At 35.7% G+C, this 22,152-nt stretch overlaps 1 protein-coding gene across 1 annotated transcript; it reads left to right on the top strand.

Annotated features, from left to right (window-relative positions):
• Window positions 1-588: 588 nt before the first annotated feature.
• Window positions 589-19,905, top strand: LOC140775688 (uncharacterized). Its single transcript, XM_073119095.1, has 14 exons — window positions 589-816; window positions 1,679-1,794; window positions 3,396-3,516; window positions 3,627-3,691; window positions 3,822-3,935; window positions 4,601-4,675; window positions 6,597-6,635; window positions 6,783-6,854; window positions 12,664-12,777; window positions 14,449-14,520; window positions 14,617-14,653; window positions 15,293-15,405; window positions 19,196-19,387; window positions 19,507-19,905. The coding sequence occupies exons 1-14, from the start codon at window positions 702-704 to the stop codon at window positions 19,594-19,596; spliced, it is 1,335 nt and encodes a 444-aa protein (XP_072975196.1). The 5' UTR covers window positions 589-701; the 3' UTR covers window positions 19,597-19,905.
• Window positions 19,906-22,152: the final 2,247 nt, after the last annotated feature.

Here is a 22,152-nt window from a genome sequence, read left to right as displayed (position 1 = left end):
AATACAAATAAGAATAAGGATATATTTATATTATTTTATAAAAAATTTAATAATTAATTATATTTGAGGGGGCTCCATCTAATAAACAAGGGGTTTAAAGGTATAGAATCTATACAAAAACTAAATATTGAGCAAATATTAACTAAGTAGAATGGATATACATGTAAATAAGAGATTTTAGAAGGGTATACATACAATAAAGCTCTATAAATTGTTGGAAAATTGATCAAAAATCACTCTTTAATGTCTTAAAAACATAATTAGGTTAATTTACTCTAATAATGACTAACAAAATAGATACTTTTATAAATAATAAATAAATAAAACACCCCCTCATTTGACTATAAAACATAATTTTTCATTAATTTTTACCTTAATCTAAAAAACTTATAATTACTTTATTTCCTTATAAGGCAAGTGTCCGTTAAGAAAACTAGTGCGAGAGTGTTTTTTTAGGCATTTTAAGTAAAGAAGTATAAATATTCATAGGATAATGTGTGAATGATGATAATAAAGGTAAATATAAGGTGTTTTTTAAAAATGTTCTACAATGATAAATGGACATCTCTTGGGCTTTACCCTTCTTTTAGTAAGCCCAGAACGTACTGGCCCGGGCTCTGCTCTCAAACTCATCTCGTTCGCAAGTTAATAAAGCATCCGTGAGAGAAGAAGAGTGGGATTACACAGTAGAAGAGGAAGCCATGAGCGTTAGCAGAAGCTTCAATCTGCTTCAGCAATGGCGGATTCCTTCCACCAAACTATCCCAGGGAAGTAGAAGAATTAGAAGAAACTGCAGCGGTTATCATCTTCCTAGAGGTAATTTCGTCAAACTCGTGTTTGGTTGTCAAAAGAACTTCCTTTCTGTGGCCTTGGATTGTTAAAGAGAAGAGGGTTTTTGTTTGCTTTTATTATGTTAACGAAGAGGAGCTAAAATATCTTTTATTTTGTTATTGTCATTTCGTCGAACATGTTTCAGGCAGTAGTATATTGAGGTTCATATATGTATGTCAGTGTCCACATGGCTCAGAATTGGGCTTGCTCGAGGTTTGCTCGAACTTAACGAGTCAAGCTTGATCACTTTTTCTTTCTGCCACGGAATTATTTTTAAGACGAGCATGAAGCGAAGTTGGCGGGCAAGCTCTGCCTGATTAGGCTCGAAATTTATAAAGGAATGGATATATGTATGTATATTCGCGACACCATATTTAAGCTTGATCACATTCATATTTGATCCATTGCGTGCCTGATAAACTTAAGCTTGAAAGAACTAATTCAAGTAACTTCAAGCTGGATTTGAACTCATCTAGTTATTGTTAGTTGAGCAGATCTTGTTTCACTTGATATATAATTGGCCCAAAATTGAGCTTGAATTGAAATTACATGATCCAAGGCATTGAAATTAATTTTAAGCAAGCTTGATTAGAGATGGGTCATAGACATTTAAACATTTTCTTAGCTTTGAATGGGCTTGTGCTGCTAGTTTCTGCCTCGAGGAGACCTTGTTTATGCAATTGCTTGGTACATTAGTTGATTTTCAGCTAAAATTTGTAGTTCTTTACTATTAAAGATGATTTGACATCACAAACTCTGGTATAAAATTTGTATCTTGCTGACTGACTGACTGACTGTTAGTTTTTGCTGGATTCTGGATTCTGGATTTATCATTGTCTTCTGTCAGGTTATTTTCCCTCTTGCTCTTCTATATGCATTTGCCGGCAACTGCAGAGATCAAGTTGCACAATTTCTAGCGAGCAAGCAACAAGATCCGATGCAGAGACAACAGTTGGCACCACGGTAATTCCTACAGAAACAGAACTGTCTTATGCAAAAGATATAATTCTTTGGATATCCTTTTCATTTTTGATTAAATATTATGGTTGGAAGCCCTCGCAACAAAATCTCGGTTAGATGCTATATTAGATGAAGATATTAATGAAGGATGACGAATTTTCAGAAAGCTTAAGAGTTATTAGTGTGCAACTATAGGAAAGGTTCCAACTCTAATTTTTAAATCTTGCAACATTGACGAAAGGAATACATGATTTTGTTAAGTTCTTTGGGGAAAGGTCTCTTCTCCTATATATCCTTACTCTTCACAAAGTAAACGCTCTTACCCAAATAAATCTTTTTTGTGGTGTATGATTTCACTGTTTGGAAACTTGGAAGAGAAATTGCTGTGCATTTTCTTGTTGATAGTAGGTCAGCTTGTAGTTAAACAAGTAGAATTGTGCTTTGAAAGTCAAATGGAGTCTTAATTTCTTATTCTGAATTAGAAGGATGGGCAGTTATAGGGTTGAGTGAATAATGGGAGCCACTGGGAATGCCTTAAGTTCAAGTTATATCTCTGAAAGATATTAGCTTGGTAGTTGGTACATCTAGTAGCATCAAGAATTATGAAAGACTACTTAAATTTTATTTGATAAGCAGCAATAATTCTTGTAGAAAAGTAGTAATTCATGATTGCAATGGAAAACATAAAAGTTGCAATTAGTAACATGATTAGCCACACATACTTAAAATATGGGAAAATAAGATCTATAAAATAACACCATTAAAACGGTAACAAAAAATCATCAGCACAAATAGGACCTATAAGGGCCTAATTAGCTGCACAAGTTAATGGCAGCCCACTATAGTTTATCCAAGAGAGAGTGTCTTAGGAGATATCAGTCAATCATGGCAGCAATTATGAACCTAGACAATATAAGAGACGGTGAAGGCATATGTCAAGGTGGAAAGGACCCAAAACTTCCACTACTACTGTCATGTAAGAACTTCTTTTAGAATAAAAATTGATAGAAGTCATACTCATAAGGCCAATATATATAAAGTCCTCAGCGATATCTTATAACCAGGATATCATTCCAAGATTTGATAGAGAAGCCACTGGATTATGTCGATATGATTTACATGACTACAGTGTTGAAGAATAATCTATTAATTTTTTGAAAATTTTGAGATTTGGACCACTGTAATCCCCATGTAATTATTATGCAAACACAACTAAACAACCCGATAATCATTATATTCAAGCAAGCAACCTGCAACCATAGGGAAATTTGTGCTTCTCTGCTACACTAGAATAGTGGATAATCCTAAAAGGAAATTCTTGGCCCCAAAATTTTAAACCTGCAAGTCTGCAACCAAACTGCCTTAAACCCTAGAGCTTGCTTGGTTAAGTCCACTGGTGCTTGTGTTTTACTTGCTTATACATGTATTTTAGTCTCATTGTTCTACATTTCTATTACTGCTTGCTTGAATAAATAAATCATTTCTTTCTCAACACTATTGGCTTCTTATATAATTATATTAAACAAATAGATTACACGAGGCTTTCTTCTTTCTAGATATGTTACTTGATGTTCACTGTTATTGTTGAACCAATCTGTATTCAGGAGAAACCTTTAAAGAAACATGAATTAGTTGGAGCATTCCAGAAGCTACCCATGGTGATGCCTGCAGTTGACATAATCTCTTCAGCACAGAGGAAAACAAGAAATATCTCTCCTACAAAGGGTAATGAATTATCATGGTATCATACATATTTCTTGTGATCTTGATTCTATCAATTAGTTGCCAATTTAATATAGTTTAATCTTCAACGGCCAAGATTTACTTTGGTATAGGTATTACAAATATCGCGAAGCGGGAGAGAAATAGAGGTGCAAAACAACTTGATGCCTTGATGAAGGTAAGTTATGAGGTTTTGTTTATCATCCTCTGGAAACTCGATAGTACTTTTACCAATTTTAAAATATAACATCAATGTTACTAAAGGAATTTCGTAAAGTAGTTGAATGCGTTGTTGTCTTCACGTTCAGGAATTAGCTGTACCTTTGAGAGGTTATGTTGAAAACTTCCCCAATAAAAGATATCTTCATCCATATGAGCGATCTCTTATTGAACTGACCTTGGGTGAAGGCAACTATGAAAAGGTAAGTCTGCCTCTTTTATTGAGACTTCCATATGGTTTATTTGTAATATGAGCCATATCAGCTTCTACCACTCTCTATTGGCAGTGTTCTAATCTTCACATATAAGAATCTGAATCCTCCCTTACTTTTGTCCGTCTGTTGTATGTATTGGATGGTCATCATCTCTGCTTCCTTATCATGGAGAAGTATTGTTCTGTTTTGTTTTTTTTTTTCTTATCTTTATGTCTTTTGGCTAGTACCCCATAAAAATGTATCTGTAAAAACTTGGAAACAAATCATTGTCCTTGTTAGATGTGCATATCCTTATTGTATATGGAACTGTAGGTGAGTTGGAATTGACGACTATGATAATATATTTAAGAAGCAACTGGCAAAATAAATTTATTACTCTGCTTTATTTCACACATGTTGATGTATGATATAGGCGCAAATATTTCCGGACTAAGGTTGTATGCATGACAACAACCACATGAAAGGAGACATAAAGTTCCTCATATACTTCTTATTTGCACTTGAATGTTGAAAGTGAATTTAGCTTAAATTATCTTTGCAGGTCTTATTATTATTGTGCATACATATCATAACTATCTTTTATATGCAATTTCATCCATGTGTTTAAGCCTTTAAATAACTCATTTTGGTGGTGTTCCATGGTATGTTTACAGGTATTGGGAAGAGTTGATGCTCTCAGGAAAAAGCTTATATCTGTGGCAAAGCAGCATGCAGCTCTTTGTGCTCAGGTTTGACACAGATACATGACTTATCCATAAACTATCATCTATGTGCAGTTCTATACCCAAAAGTCTTGTGTATAGGGAAGAGAAGATCCCGGATGATATATTTGTCTAAAATTACTCTTAGTAGTAAGTAGGGACACTGCAGGAGGCTACTGCAATCTGCTTATTTTCCTAACACTTCCAGCTTTCTTGCCAGATGCATCTATCGCTTTCACAAAAACTCTTGTGGCTAGGCTTCTGAGTGTATATATATATTTGTTGTTTTGTCCAATTTGGAATCTCACCAAACAAAAAAGGGAAAAAGGGAAAAAAAAGAAAAGAAAATAAGGAAAAGAAAATAAAGGCCTTTTTGGTTAACATCCGATTTTGGCTTTCTTAAATTTTTTACCGATATCATTTGCCAAATTTACCTGGTGTTTTACTTACTCTTCATGAGAACACTTGCTCCTCTAGTGCCCCTGATTCAGAATACCTTTTATATTCTTAGCAAATTTTAATTTGTCTTCCTTGCAGACTTACTCTGATCATTTACTGGCAGACTGGCAGTATTAGCAGTACCGCATTACTGTTGTAGCAAGATTTCATAAATCACCACAACATGGGAACTGTGGCAGATGGTTTTCTATGATATTCTTCTTAAGTTTCTAAAATCCATTTCCATTCGCCTCAATTTGGCTGAGCTCCATTAGTGTGAATCTGTATTTTTGTTCAATATGCCCAATTGCATTCAATAGAAGAGATTATATGGAGTATGGCCCATTTAGATCTCCCATCAGAATGGTTGGCCCAGGTATTTACAGAAATGGAAGGCATTTCTATTTCTAATATCTCAGTGTTTACCCATGCCCAAGTGATTCATCGATCAAAGTGTTTTTCTACTCTACTTTTAATGTCTAAGAAGAGTGGCAATATCTAAGCATGGTGATAATTCATCGATCAAAGTGTTTTTCTACTTACTTTTAATGTCTAAGAAGAGTGGCAATATCTAGGCATGGTGATACGAATTGAGTTAGGGTCGATTCGAATCACGAGTAGTTCTGCACGGTCTAGGGAGAATAATTGCTAAATATTCTACTAATGCTAGAAAATTATGAAACCAATCAGAGTAGCTTTGTAACTTCCTAGTAGATCTTTGATGTTTAGACCCTTGTCAGATTTAGATTAGATCTAGGTCAAATCTAGACAGAAAGCCGATGGTGGTGTCGGTGGCGGGTGTGGTGGTGATTCCGACAGGAGAGGCGACGGTGGTTGATGAGAGAGAGAGAAAGATTGAAGCCGGCGACCAAGTTGAGAGGGGAGAGAGGCAAGGGAAAAAGCCAATTAATTTTTTATGAATGCATAACTCAATTAGAGTTGCACTTCATATATATAGAGGCTAACTATTTTAAATAAACTAAATAACTTTACTAAACTAGTCTTCCTTATTTTTTTCGAATTTATTTTTTATTCCTCCGCAGATAGAGTTCAAATTTGAAGAAACTTTGAATACGAAAGTTCTAGATCATGATGTCGCTGATCTTATCTAATTGGTTTCATATTATTTGGACGTTTGATGAAAATCTTCTAAATATTTTTTTGAAACTGCACATAACTAGATTTAGCTAATTAAATAAATTCTAACATACAAAGACTCTGACTAAATTATATAAGCAGATAAGATAAATAGACTCAATTTATCGAGACCAATATCCCCATGATGTGATCCAACATCACCTAGTTCACATCACATAGTAGCTTTATGGTTAGTAAATTGGTAAAGAGAACTAACAGCACATTCAGATCTTATTGTTGTGATGTCTTTACTCTTTAATTATCACGGTGGTAATCATTGAAATTTTTGTCAATGATAAACTTAGTACGTCTATGCTTCATCTGCTCATTCTATGATTAGTAGATTTTTATTCAGGAATATTTAACTTGACAGTCATCATCAAAACGTGAAGCAGAAGAGCGTCTTGGCGAGGTTAGTTAAAAGCTTCATGCACATGCAATTTATAGCCTTATTTCTGTTTCTTTCATTTCAATTTTGATTAGCAAGTGTTTCAATTTTACTGCTTTCAATTTTACTGCTTATTTTAATGATCACCTCAATTCTGGCTTAAATATGCAGGGTCTAAAGAAGGTTGAGGAAGTTTTCCAGCTGGGGAGAAATGCCATTGATGATTTGTTATATGTTGCAAAGGTAGTTTATTTAATCATTTGCACAGTCATACGTGTTACTTATCAAATAGGTTATTTTGATACACAAGCATCAAAATACATGTCGAGCCAAATTATAATGGAAAGAATGTCAAGTTAGTTAGGCTTTTTGTTTGTCTTGTTCACGTACACTTGGATAGGTCAATTTCGGCCAATTTTGGCCTTATTGGCAAAAGCATAAAAAGGAAGAAATTTTTTGAAGAAGTCAATAATCTACTCAGTGATGAGGCGATGGAGAGAGATGATGTTTCGTCTTTTCATAAAAAATAGGATTCTCAGCAATTCTTTTAGCACTGTCATTGTCGACATAAAAAAGAGTTAGCAATGGCAAGAGAACATCCATTTCACTAAGAAGGCAACGGAGCCAAATGATCTCTTTTAGTCACAGCAAACATAGCATAATATTTAAAGTCAGTACTAGAGAGAGACAAAATACTTTGCTTCTTTTATCAGAGTATCCTAGAAAAATGCAAAAGCCAATATTAGACTTTCGATCAGATTGTTCACCAGTATTATCTACATCGAAATAAACCCGTAGTGCTAAGATGAAAGTCAATGGCATGGAAATAGAGCGAGTGATGGTGCTATGAAAGTATTAAAAAATATGTATGACAACAGCATAGCGGGTAGATTGAAGAGCCTGTATGAATACAGTGACAAGATCAACTTCATGAGAGATATCAGGCTGGATAATATTCAGGTCGAAGAGAGTCTCGACCAACTAATTATATCTAGTCAGATCTAGAAGAAGTTGACTGCCATCAGGTTGAAGCTTCACATGAAGCTCAAGTAGGGTAGTGGTGGGACGAGTGTCAGTGATGGTAGTACGACTAAGAATGTATGTAATATACTTCTCTTGGGATAGCAGAAGTCTATAACATAAGTAAGCAATTTCGATACCCATAAAGTATCGAAGGGGACCAAGGTTCTTCAGCTCAAATTAGTGCTGAAGATGTTGTTGAAGAAAGCAAATGCTTGCCGAGTCACCGGAGGTGATAATCATATCATCGATATATAGAAGGACCCGGGCCTGAGCAGAAGACTGCAGAACATGGATGGTTCAGATAGGCTCTCCTGAAAATCTTAATATGTCAAAACACTATAAAATTGATCAAACCAGGCATAAGGAGCCTGCTTGAGCCCATAAATAGTTTGTCACAGTCAACAGATATGATCTGAAGGAATGTGGGAACTAGGTGGAGGATCCATGTATACCTCATCGTTAAGAAGATCATGAAGAAGCGCATTCTTCACGTCCATCTGATGTAGAGGCTATTGATGACTGAAAGCAGTAATAAGAAGAGTATGAATAGAAGTCATCCGGGTAACAAGAGTAAAGGTCTCCTCATAGTCTATCCTATATTTTGAGTAAAGCCTTGAGTAACCAGATGAGTCTTGTACCTGGCAATGGACATATAGGTCAATACTTGACCTTGAAGATCCATTTGCAGTTGATAGACACGATGTCGGGCGAGTAAGGGATAACATTCTAAGTACCTATTTGCTAGAGTGTCTGAAGCTTATTACTCATGGCTTGCTGCCACCCTGGAATTTGGATGGCCTCACAATAGGACCTGGGCTAAAGGGTGGAGTGGATGGCTGCAAGGAATGTATGAGATAATGGAGAGTATGTAGCGGAAGACTAAAAATATATTAGTTAGGAGGGCGATGCTCATGCTTTAGATAATGACAAGCGGGTACAAAAGTCATCACAATAGAGGATGGGATGATCGGAGAGACACTACCAAGAGAAAAAGGCCCAGCTATAGGAAGGGCACACGGCCTGCAAGTAGAGAAGTATGGTTGGATTATCGTGGAAAGGGAGGTTCTTCTTTGGGCTGGGGACTCAGCGATAGAGTAGTTCGGAGGGGCAAATGGAACTGATTATACATGAGTATTTATGGGTAGAGGAGAATGGAAGGCAGATATGGAAACTGGACCAAGGACATTCAAAGGAACGGAGGATAGAATAGGGGTACAAAGATCCAAAAAGGATAAGTTTGAGGGAGTCAAGGCATTGGAGGTAAAAAAAGAGTACCTTTTTTAGAAAACGATGATGTCCTAAGCTGACGAGTAGAATTGTTATAACAACGATAGCCTTTATGCTAAGGACTATATCCTAAAAAACGCACTTAGTTGTCCGTGGAGATAACTTATTGCAAATTGGAGGAGAATCTAGTTGTATTGGCAATTATATGATCAGCTTTAGGACCAAATCCATCAATTACATCTTGCTCAATTTCACTATCCTCATCAAACTGTCTTGGCATCCTATAGCCTCATTTCCAGTATCTTTGTTCCATGCCATTCAATGAAGTTGGAGAACCCCTTCGTTGGCACAATAGTAGGACTACAAGGAGCTTGCTCAAGCTATCGAAATCTTCAAACAGGAGCACGGTGACAGCGACGGCGGCGGAGTTGTCGCAGTGAGTCGGTTCAATGAAGATGGAGAAGAAGACACAGTGCATTCGTGTCTATTCCATGAAGGTGAACAATAAGGGTGAAGGAAAAGAAATTTAATAATGAGTCCATAGAGATCGGGATGTTATGATACCATGAAATAATATAAGCTCTAAACCTTATAATGAGTTTAGGTAAGAAGAGGAAGAGAGGAGAGGATTCGGTGAAAATTATATTGCTTAATATAAAAGAGGGGGCTTTAGCTTTATTTATATAAAGCCATCATGTATCGAACTAAATAAATAAAATATAACTCTAATAATTCTAATACACAGATGATATGATGATATTGCATGAAGATAATATCATAAATATTTCCATGAAAGTAACATCATATATATTTGCATGAAAATAACATGGTAGTGTAAAAACACAAATATGAGATGAATAATCCACTAACCCAAGTCTAAGTAAATAGTTGAAATCTTTAGCCCCGGTGCGAAGAAAAATCATCACCTTTAATAATAAATAAATTTAAATTTTAGTCTGACCATAAACATAATTTTTAAAATTAAAACTAATTAAATTACTAATTTGGGCCAAATCAAACCTAAAGAATTGGGATGGGTGGCTATTGGCTCACAGCCCACTCAACCCATTTAAATGGTTGGCCCAGGACTCAAATCCACTCAACTTGTGGACTGACTGTGACACATGCACTAATGGATTTGGGTTGGTCTTCTTTGATCCAATTAAACTAGAAGTCCAAACCCAAAAACAAAACCCTAATCAATTCACTTGGATTTAACTCGAGTCCATTACTTTCTCCCGCGAAAGCAGTCATGGCGATCCTCACCACTGCCACTTCCCAGTCACTGTTTAGACTGGTGCAACAATGAAATTGAAGTCGCCAGTCGATGCACCTCGCTGATGAAGCCACAAACCTAGAAATTAAGGTACTATACTATTTACTCAACTAAATTCAAATAAAATATATGAGATGGAAGAGGACTCATAGATATGTTGAGAGGTAAGCTCCAATTGCTCCGATAAAGCTCCGTTGGCCGGATCCGATGACGTGCTCCGACAAGGGGGGAAGAAGATGAAGGAGAAGGAGAGAGATATTATAGTGGTGTCGAGAGAAGAAAAAAGATAATGGTTACCTAGGGCTTTATAGAGGGAAGCTTTTTTGTGTTTGATTTTGATTTGGAAATTCACCGAGTCTCCCGAGAAACTCGCGGCCATCCTCTCGTTGTGTAATGGCAAGGGAGAGGGAAAGAGATGCATGTGCACTGCAAATGACACTCAAATTTTATTTTATTTTATTCTGGTTATTACAGTAGTTGTTTACAAACCTGATGCATTATCTTCATGGATCGACTTATAGTCATGTTGAAGAAGATCTTCTGGTGGTAGTTTTATTTCATAGCCTAGTACCGAGCAGCTATGGATTTGACTTTTAGAACCTAAGTTTATGCTTAAATATAGGCAAGAGTTAACAAGATGATTTGTATGAGAGTTGCAAAGAGTTTTTGTTATGATATATGGTGGCACCAAGAAAAAATTTCTCTGATTTGTGGCTCATATTAGATGTTGAAATTTCAACTGATGCTATTGATTAAAAAAGTTTGTGGTTGAACACTCTCTACCTTGGTTGTGCCTAAGCTTCTTTGCAAGGGATGTGAAAATGTAAAGCATTCCTTGATTGGAGGTGTGAAACATAGAAATATAGAATGGTCATATTCATTGTACTCAAGCCAATGAGACAACACAATCCAGTATTTGGCGATTTCTACTTTACATGTGAGCGGTGTAAATGTGCATGCCCTGTTTAAGATTTGACTTGGCCTGTATGACAATCCCTAAGGTTGGCCTTGGCCCAACTTGATACGCTTGCTTATTTGGGTTGTGTCAAGCACAATAACTTATTAATTTCACATAAATAGTTAAATGGAAAGTCAGGTAACATGGTATCAGTGTCTGCAATATAATATGTAAAGAAGTCCAGTTAGAGAGGGAGTAAAAGTCCTTAAAGAAACGTCTGTCTTATTCAGAGGAAGCCAATGAGAGGATAGATACTGAGTGTGATGGGTAGAAATATTATGGCCTAAAAGAGTAAATATAAGCATAGATGCTTCATATCACAGTAAATTAAGGAGCTGTTTAATACTTTAATCTTCTATATTATTCAGTGGTAACTCATATAGATTGTAGAGTATAATACGTCGAAAATCTTGAAAACTAATTTAATCTGAAGCAGTTATTTTAGTAATTCTTAATTCTCCTCTAATGTTGATATTTATATGTATACCCTCAAAAGTCAAAACTCGAATTGAGTCTTGACTGACAACAGGAAGTTGATTGGCCTTCTGAAAGAGTGACAGTCCATCTATTCCCGCTAATTTTCTACATGAAGGTCCTGATCTTTTATTGCTCAAAGTTTCCAGATGAAAAACCAACAGAGATCGGTGAGAGTTGGGAGGTCTAGGATAAAAGTCTTCTGTCGTAACTTTCTTAAACTACCTTTTTTTGCCCATGTAAGAGAATCTAGCGCAAGCATGATAGTATATTCAACATATAGAATGCATTTGAGAGCATACCTGCTGAATTTGTAGCAATAACATAAGCGTAACTTGGAAGGATCCAGCCACTGACTTTATGGTTCGATCAAAGGGATGGATATTCAAGCACTTCCTAACCATTTGAATTTGAGATCCAAAATCATGTAAAATGGATATGTTTTCAGAGTGTACCTCAGAAGGCCATCTTGCATAAACATAATGGCACACCCCCTTTATTTAATCTCATCTTTAAGCCTGTTTTCTCAAGGTTGTTTGATGATTATACCATGAAGATGGAATGTGGTTGGCAATTCTCTGAGTCAAATTGTTAGTTACTGAACAGGGTTCAGCCATATAAGTTTAGTACAGATAAATGCTATTCAGTATTGTTTCATGTAAAGCTGCAAAATAAGTGTTGTAATACAAAGAGTAGCCTGAGAAAACATGGCTTAACGTGTGTTTGGATTGAAATTCATTTCTGAAAAATGATTTTAGCTTTAAGTAGGAACTTGCAGAAAATTACATGAAATTGATGTCACAAAATTTGGATCAAGTTCTTAGTTGATTAACTTCATGATTTTAGAGCATTCAAAACTGCATTTCTTCTTTAAGTAGGAACATGCATGAAGACTCATGAAACTGACCTCATAGTCTGGAGCTCTAAATCATGATCTGATTTTAGAGTATTTGTAGCTGTATTTTTTGCTTGTACAGATTTCATGAACCTGTTATTGGTGCAGTTTTCACTTGGTTTAATTTTATTTTCTAGATGGCTAGATTAATAAATCTAATTATGAAGCAGATGCATTACTTATTCATGAGTTGCTGCAGACTTTGCGTGGTATGCCAGTTATTGATCCAGAGACACCTACACTTTGTCTTGTTGGAGCACCCAATGTGGGGAAATCATCATTAGTCCGTATACTTTCAACAGGAAAACCAGAGGTAAACATCTTCTCCCAGCCTCCATATGGAAAACTGTTTTGTGCTCAATATGCAGTTCAATTGGTTTGATGCGGCATAATTGAATTATCATTACTGATGCATAAGCATCAGTTAGTACTTAGTAGCATTCTCCGAGAAAATTGGGATCTGGGAAGCACGGATACTCCAATTTGGGTGGAGTATCCGTATCTGATACGTTTTTGGAGTATCCTAAATTTAAATAATTAATTTTTATTTTTGGATACGGGGTGGATACGGCTGTATACGTTGGGGATACGTTTTGGGTTTAATTGGGTAATCGGATGAGTTTAATTTTATAAACCCAGTTAAGAAATTTAACTTAACCCCCCCCCCCCCCAATTCGATATCAATCAAACCATGCCCTAGCTCTCCCTCTCTCTCTCTCTCTCTCTCTCTCTCTCTCTCGACGACGTCGACGCCGCCGCCGCTCCTTGTTCTTCCCTTCTCTCTCGACGAACCAGCTGACAACGCTGCCGCTTTTCGTTCTCCCTCTCTCTCTCTCGACAAGCCAACCGACGCCGCCACCGCTCTGCCTTCTCCCCCCTCTCTCTCGACGAAGGTATGTTTTGTTTATTTCTTCTCTCGACGAACTAGCTTTTTTTTTCTTCAATTTCTTTTCAGTTTTTCCTCGATTTCTTCTCTGAATTTTTCATTTGATTTCTTCCCCTTCCCCTTCTTAAATTCTGTTTTAAGTTACCTTTCTCAGTTTTTTTTCTTTTTTTTCCTTTTCTTTTCTCAGTTTTTTCTCCCTTTTCATTTTTTTTCCTTTTCCTTTTCTTCCCCTTCCCCTTCTTAAATTCTGTTTTAAGTTACTTTTCTCAGTTTTTCCAATTTTGGTGTCATACAAATTGTGAAATGTTGGTGGATACTTTATAAACTCTAGTGCTATGACCTATGAGTCTATGAGTTACTCATATGGAATGCAATGATACTACTATTCTCATTTTGGTGCATTATTTGTTGAATTTTGATGTATTCTTTGTCTAATTGTCTTTGATATCTATTACTCTCATTTTTGCTATTAAATGCTTATGTAGATAATAGATGTATTAAAATATTGAATGCAATATTATGTATATGTTGTCATTAGAATATAATATTTTTATATAATTTTGTAATTGGCGTATCCTAGACGTATCGTATCCTGTATTTTGAGAATTTGCCGTATCCTCATATCCGTATCGTATCGTATCCGTATCCCGTATTCGTATCCGTGCTTCATAGATTGGGATACATGAAAGTGCCATTTAGTTGTGATCATATCACTTAGAGCCTCTTCCCATATGAAGAAATAGCATATTGCCAGAACAGGGAGACAGGAAAGATGATCTACATTGTAGCTTACGACTAAAATAATCTTTTACTTGAGATCAGTTAGTCTACCATCGTACTTCTTTGTGGCTAGTATGTAAGTTATAGGATTCAACCGATACCTTGATGTTGTTGATTGTCAGATGCCATAAGCAGCAATTTTGAGATCCAGTTGAAACAAACCTGTACTCTTTTTGCTGAATTATGAGTAATCATGTACTTAAATAAATAATGAAATCATGAGTCTTTAGGACAGTAATTAAACTCTTAACATATTAATGGAAATATCTACCTTTGTTTATATTGTATTTCCTCTTAATTTTTGGCTATTTTCGTCAGGTTTGCAACTATCCTTTCACGACTAGAGGAATTTTAATGGGTCACATTGTCTTGAACTACGAGCGTTTTCAGGTTCAAAGTATTTGCGACTTCTATCTTCCCCAAACCCCAAAAAAGATCAAAAAGTAGTCTCATCTCACTAATCTAAACCAAATAAATTTGATGCAGGTTACTGATACTCCAGGTCTTCTTACGAGACATGATGGTGAGTCAGCTGACTAGCTATATTCAAGTAAATAATTATGTTGTAACATTTCATAATAGATGAAGGCATATTTTAGAATTTTACATAATCTATTTTCAGGCTACTAGTTGCTGTATTCTTATGTTTGTTGATTACTCAATCACACTGAAGGCTATTCAAAGCTCTGACTAGATTTCTTTCTTTGATTGAGTTATTGTAGATGCTTTACCAATAAGAATGACCCATGAAGATGACATGGGCTCTCTTCTATAAAACTAGTTAGATGCACCTGGAAGACATGCAGGCTTAAAAATGTATGAGTGAAGATGACTATTTAATGAAATTTAAAATAGTATATGATGTCATTTGGGAGAATGTCTATTATTTGAAATGGGATCTTTTATTCTGAGAAATTGTAATTTCTTATTTCTCAACGGAATTTACCAAGGAATAGGTGCTACTGGGTGTGTAGCACATATATAGTGTAAATGAGTTTAAAACTCAATATCTTCAATATTAGGTCAATTATTAGAAGAATAATGCAAAATTACCCATTCCCCTGAGAATTTAGGATTTCTTATGAGTGTACCTTAGTCTAGATCTAATGATTAATGATTTACACACTTGTGCTTCTCATGCATTTCTTTCTGAAACCTCCAGATGACAGGAATAACATAGAAAGATTAACTCTTGCTGTCCTTTCTCATCTGCCAACGGCTATTCTATACGTTCATGACCTCTCTGGACAATGTGGAACCTCACCTGATGATCAGGTATACATTTCTGACAGTTAATGTCCACATATTACTACGTTTTTATTGTGATGTAGCTAAATTATTTTCAGCATCATTGTTTAAGGAACACAAACAGGAACTTGCCAGACTAAGAAGACCTATATATATATAGATATAGTTGTTAACTGGGTAATTGAAATGAAAAAAAGGACTTGTGCATAATTGAAAGAAAAACAGATTGGTTTTCCTTTCTCTTTTTGCTGTGTTCTTGGGCATTCCTAAGTCATGGTGTGGGGCCACCACTTTTGCCTCTACTATGTTTCCAATTGTCAAATATAACAACAATGTGAATCCATACAGACTATCTTCTATTAGCACTTGTAATTGAGAAATTTTTGACAAAGCAAAGCAAAGTGCTATGGGTTGTATTTCCTTAGATTTCATTACAAAGGCCAAAAGCATAATCTTTCTTTGGTTGATCAGTTTTGGAGACCAGTGGAGGAGGAAGATATTTTGTTCAAAAATGTTGGTTATTAGTCAAGTATGTTTCATTCGCTCGAAATTTGATTTCTTGAGGAGTTGGAAAACTGTTAGAACGGATTTTGAAACAATCATTCCCATTTGGATGTGGCTAGCACGGTTTGAAGTCAATTTTCAATAGAGCAAAAAATTTCCAACGTGGGAAAAATGTTCAAATAGAATCTTTTAGAAAGCAAAAAAAATTCCAACATGGGAAAGACGTTCCAATAGAATTTTCTAAAGAGCAAAAATTTTCCAATATTGAAAATACGTTCGAACAGATTTCAAGAGAGCAAACTATTTCTAACGTAGGAAAGACGTTCGAACAAAATATTTCAAAGAAGAATTTATTTCCAATGTTTGAAAACTGTTGGAACGTGATATGCTTGAAATGCAAGTCCATTTGAACGCCTCAGATTTGGTTCGAACGGTTTACAAATGTTTCATTTAATGAACCAAATTACGGTTTTATGGAGGCTCATTTTTTGGTGATATAAAAGGGGTACTTTCGAAAAATAGAAGGTGCTTCTCAAAGGTGATAAGAATGATGCTTTGGAATGTGCCATGGAAGTGATGAAAGCTTGGAGACTTTTGATTCATTTCGTGTTCATTGAGCTCACGTTTAAAGAAGAGATTGACTATTGTCTCAAGGGTCATAGGGACTGAGCTACAACATTAAGCGTCGACAAAGTTGGGAACCAAATACAGATGTCAACACATTGAGGAGGAACTGAGTAAAACACTATTAAGACGATTGTGAGAATTAACAATCAGTTTGTAAGTGTTATTATAAACGTCAATTTTATAGTGCTTCATTTTACCTCATACAAGAGATTCATTGTTTTTTCATTCTTGGTTGATATGAGATTTTCCATGTTAAATTTGTATTGTTTGGGTGTGCTGTTACTTGCCTTTTTTATTTGTGAAGTTTCATTTGCTTAAAGGTCCTTCTCTAGTAAGTAATTAGTTCATTTAAGTGAGATATCCTCTTAGAGATGGAACTTCTTAGAGGACTATCTACTGTTAAACCTCCTCTGATTGATTGATCAAACTATCTATAGTAGAAAGTTATAATGTGAGCATTTTTAAAATCTATTGATGACTATGTTTGGCTTTCAGTGATTTATGATTATGAATCTCCCACTATTATTGTTGAGAATAGGGATGTTATTGCTAAATCTATTGCACAATAAGATAAGGTTGACTACGAAACTGCTGGCTTCAATTGTAAGACGATTAACACTATTTTCAATAGTGTCACTCCCAACGAGTTTTATTGTGTGTCTACCTGTGAGGTCGTCAAGGATGCTCGGGACATCTTTGAGAGTACTAATGAGGGAATCACCATTGTTAAATTGTCCAAGTTGCAAAGGTTAACCATAACTTTTGAAAACCTTGGGATGGAAGAATGAGTGCTTTGATGATTTTTACAAGATACTGAGTGATGTGGTGAACTATAGTTTCAATCTTAGTGAAAGAATACTGGAGAATGAGGTGGTCAGAAACAAGGATGGCCGTGCCGGCGGCGTACCGGCACGTGGCACGAGGGGTGTCGCACGGCACCCCTTCTAATAGCTTCGCCATTGACCTCGTCGTCGAGCTCGCCGTCGTCGTCGTCGCTGGCCTTCGCCGACGCCGCTTGCTTGAGCTCGCATCGGGTTCCCTAGCCGAGGGAGGGGAAGAAAGAGATCGGATCCAGATCCGCAACTTAAGTTTTAATCGATAAACCCTCTCTCTCTCTCTCTCTCTCTCTCTCTCTCTTTCTTCCCCTCCCTCGGCTAGGGCACCCGATGCGAGCTCGGGCGAGCGGCGTCGACTACTGGGAGCGGCGACGGCGAAGGCCAGCGGCGATGGCCAAGGTGGTACATTTTTCTTTCCTTTTCTTACGGCACGGCCGGCGGTCGGCACGGGCCGTGCCTGTGGCACGATCATCGTTGGTCAGAAATATTCTTAGGTTTCTTTCTGAACAGTGGTTGTTCCCCCACGAGTAGTCTTAAGGATGTCCCAAGCATCCTTAGCAATCTCCTAAGTATACACAAGACGAAATTTGTCGGGAGTGAAACTATTAAAATTGGCGTTAATTGCCTTATTATTTAAGGTAGCATTTTTATAGCAACCTTATCCCATTGAGTAATAGGCTTAGCAATAAGGTTTCTGTTTTATTCAATAATAGTAGGAGATATATAACCACAAATCACTGAAAGTCAAACACGTTCATCAATAGATTTTAAAAGTATTAGAGTTATTTGATTTGATTTTATTTATCTATTTAGATATATAGTGACTTTGTATAAATAGGGCTAATGCCCCTTTATCATTCAAGGAGAAATACATTCACCAAAATCCTCTCCTCTTCTCCTCTTCTCCTTTCTCTTCTCTCCAAACCTATTCTAGGTTTGGATCTTCTATTGTTACAAAAAGTATTCGTATTTTAGCTTTCTAATACGGATGATTCGATCCATCAAACAGAGGAGATCTAATAGTAGATAGTCCTTCTCTAGAAAGTTTAATCTCCAAAATGGTCTATCTCTAATAGCACTTGAAAGAACTAATTACTTATTAGAAGAATAATCTTTAAGCAAATGGTATTCCGCAAATGAAAAGGGCAAGTAACGACACACTCCAACAACGTAAAAAAATTATTATCAACCATGAATAAAAAATCACACAACCTCTTCTTTGAGATAAAATAAAGCACTATAAAATTGGCGGTTACAAGAACACTTACTAACAGGTTGTTGTTTCTCTCAATCATCTTGATGGAAGAAAAAAAATTAGTTTTCCTTTTTGTTTTGCTGTGCTCTTGGGCTTTCCTAGTCATGATTGTGGAGCCACCACTTTTGCCCCCACTATGTATCCAAGAGCCAAATATAACAACAATGTGAATCCATATAGATTATGCTCTCCCCACCCCCACTGTATGTCTTTCTTGCATGTCCTGCGATCAGCAGTATTCCCTAAGAATTTTCATTTCTCATCTAAATTATCTACTCCTAAGGAAAGTTTGGTTTGGAGTGTTCCTCTCTCGTTGCGTGGGCTAAGTAACAACAGCCAAGGGTAGGTCTTTGTACCAACTAACCACTAATTAAGCTCATATATCAACAGGCAGGTGCTTGCAAGCTTGAATTCAATTTGGTCAGTACAGATCATACTTTGATTATGACCGCTTAGGGTTATGTGAATACTCTTACTACATTGAGTAACTTATAACGCCTGACAAGAACATTAATCCAAAAGCATCTATTTTTACCTTTGTTACTTCATGGTGTTGATGATTACTCATTAATCTATTTTCCTTTTCTTCTTTCAGTTCATAACATACAAAGAAATAAAGGAAAAGTTTGGGGATCACCTATGGCTCGATGTTATTTCCAAATGTGATCTGTTGGAAGAGTCTACAACCTGCATACTGGCAGATGACGACGATGTGGGAAGATACAGAAGGTTTGGACCTCATGGTGCTATACGTGTTTCAATAACAAGCAAAGTTGGCGTTGACGAGGTTAGCTCACAGTCCATGATATGCTCTTGAATAATACTGTGTTGTAGCTTTATTATTTTGATGATCGTTATTTAAGCAACAACATACAGAGTTCTTAGCATTCAAATTCCTCTTACCAGCTTAAGGGCAGAGTTCATCAGCTGCTAATCTCCCAGATGGATCGAATCAAAAGCGATCAAGAAAGCCAAGAAACGGCAGACAGTTCTTAAGCTCCTACAGGTGATATTTGTCCGTGAACCATTGCTGATCTTGCCATGCTTATTCTCTTCTTTTCTCTTTTTTTTTTTTTCTTTTTCCTCTGTCAATGCATTCAAAAGAGAGTGGTTCTCTTCAGATTACTTATTCATAGAAAGGCAAAGGGAAACATGTAGGACATGTAGCAATAACATAGGTTCTCATAAAATGTTGTACTTGTTACTTTCTCTCTCTCTCTCTTTACATGTATAGCACTTTATTTTCTTATTGGTTTGTTTGTTACTATCTCCAACGAAGTTTAAATGCTTGGATGTTGTTATACCCCAAAGAACCTTTCTAGTTTTGTATGGACGCGATAATCCAGTGGTTTCTCCACAAGAAATTTGAAAAAAAAAAAGCCCCAATATTATGGATTTTTTATGATTTGAATCTACATTATTGCTACTTGTGAAAAAAAACCCTGTTTCTACAAAATTATCTAATCAATACCCCTCAACATGACATATTTAGGGGTGTCAAAATAAAACAACCAACTTGGGCTTGACTCGGCTCGGCTCAAGATGATTAGTGTCTGAGCTTATTTTGAGACTCGATTTAAATTTTGAGGTGAGTCTGAGTCGATGCCAGTTGACTCAGCTTGATAGGCTTGATTACACCTATGATTCTATCTCTCTCTTTCTATATATACATATTTAAGTATATTTTCTTATATAAGTAAATATTTGCATTATTAATAGCGTTGATAGAGGAGGATGAAGTGCACCAAAATCTAGCAGCGGGTACCAAGCGAGCATCCATCCTATCCATTAGAAATCATTCCCCTTCTCCATCGGCCTCTTCCTCCTTCAACAAGCTGCCATCTCTAGCTCAGTCCGATTTGATTTAAATATGGCTCGATAATAGACTCAATTTAGGCTCGAGCTAAATTAAGCTGAGCTCTAGCTCGGCTCGAGTTGAGCTGAGCCGAGCCTAAACCAAACTAGTAGGCTCGAAATTAATTTTAAGCTAAGCTTGAACTAAAGTCAGCTTGCTTCAGCTAGTTTACAGCCTAGTAGCATTTTGTTTTGTGTTGTTTTGTTTTGGTTTTCTTCCAAAGAAGCGAGGAAAGAATTGTTTATATTAGTTGGGCCAAAGTAAGCATTGGACAAATTGAAAGATACAAAATCCAATAGAGGCTAAGGCATATCTTTAGAGCTTTGATCCCAAAAGAAATTCCCAGTTAATCTTCCAAAGGTAATAGTCTAATTTATAGACATGATGAATCTTAGCATTTAACTACTACACTCTTGTACAGTATATCTAATTAAGTTATTAAAGCTCTCACTCAGATTATTAGCCATTCTATTGCACTTAGTTAATGTGCTAAGCATACATTTTGCTTAATGTCAAGGGTTTTCTTCTGTAACCCAATCATAAACGGCTTGATTGAGAGCTTCCATTGTAGAGTATTTTCATAAATAATAAAAAATAAAATATGCATAAATGTGGTTGTTTTCTTAAAAAGATAATATTGCAAGAAAAACTGTTGGAAAATTATTCGAATGAAATTGAACCATTTGAATGAGATTGATCTGTTCGAACATAATTTTTCAGAAAGCAAATTCTATTCAATATTCGAAACCCATTCAAATGACTTTTAGAAAATAATTATTTTTGGTTGAAAAAACGGCTCTATTTGATCCAAAAAGTATCATTTCGAATAAAATCTCTCATACTACCAAGAGATATATATTTCATCTCAAAAACTCTTTAAATAAGAGAGAGAGATCTAAATAGAGAAGAAAAAATAATCATACTTTGATCCTTCTTTATTCATACAAAAGCATTGATTTTTAATTTTCTTCTTGATCTTTGATTTAATAATTAGTCTCCAACTTCCTTGGAAGTACAATCCTTGAAAATTTGTTTGCAATGGCATTCTATCTTGAAAAGAGAATTTCCAAGAGTTATCTATATCTTGGTAGGAGAATACTATATTAAAAATAGCTTCTAGCATCTTGCCTTATAAACTTAAATTCTTGTTTTGATTCCACTATTTTTTTTTAAATTTCCTAACATTTATTTTCTCTAATTTTTTTTAAACTCTTAAACAGTGTATGCACTAGCACCCCTCTCTGTGTGCCATGCCATCCTTGTTTTTTTTTTTCTTTTCCTTTGAAAATTTTACTAAAATTGGCTTACATATGCCTCTCATACTATATATTTTTAACATTAGGCAATATATGTTTAAAGGTTTAAACCAAGCCCTACAATAAGAAAATAAAAAGGGCTAATTACACTTCACCTTCTATTGATTTAGCTTAATTTTACAAAGTTACTGTATATTTTTAACTTAAGCACTTAACCCTGCATATGGTTAATTTTGATTAAAGTGCATCAGTACCATATTAGAGGTCGAATTTGAAAATCTTTAATAGAAACAAATCTGTAGAAGATTAGATAGGCTTTCCAATGCGTTTAAAATAGTATCAAATGGGGTCTATTTCATTATAGCTATAAGTAAAACGCTGAACTGTCAAGCATTTTACTTTTAGACAAGTCCAACATTAATTATATCCACATTGTTCTAA

The sequence above is a fragment of the Typha angustifolia genome, chromosome 2 (genome assembly GCF_048772165.1).
Source record: "Typha angustifolia cultivar Huaian chromosome 2, ASM4877216v1, whole genome shotgun sequence".
NCBI classification, from domain to species: Eukaryota; Viridiplantae; Streptophyta; class Magnoliopsida; order Poales; family Typhaceae; genus Typha; species Typha angustifolia.
The sequence above is the reverse complement of the archived record's forward strand: the minus strand, read 5'-3'. Positions and strand labels throughout refer to the sequence as shown.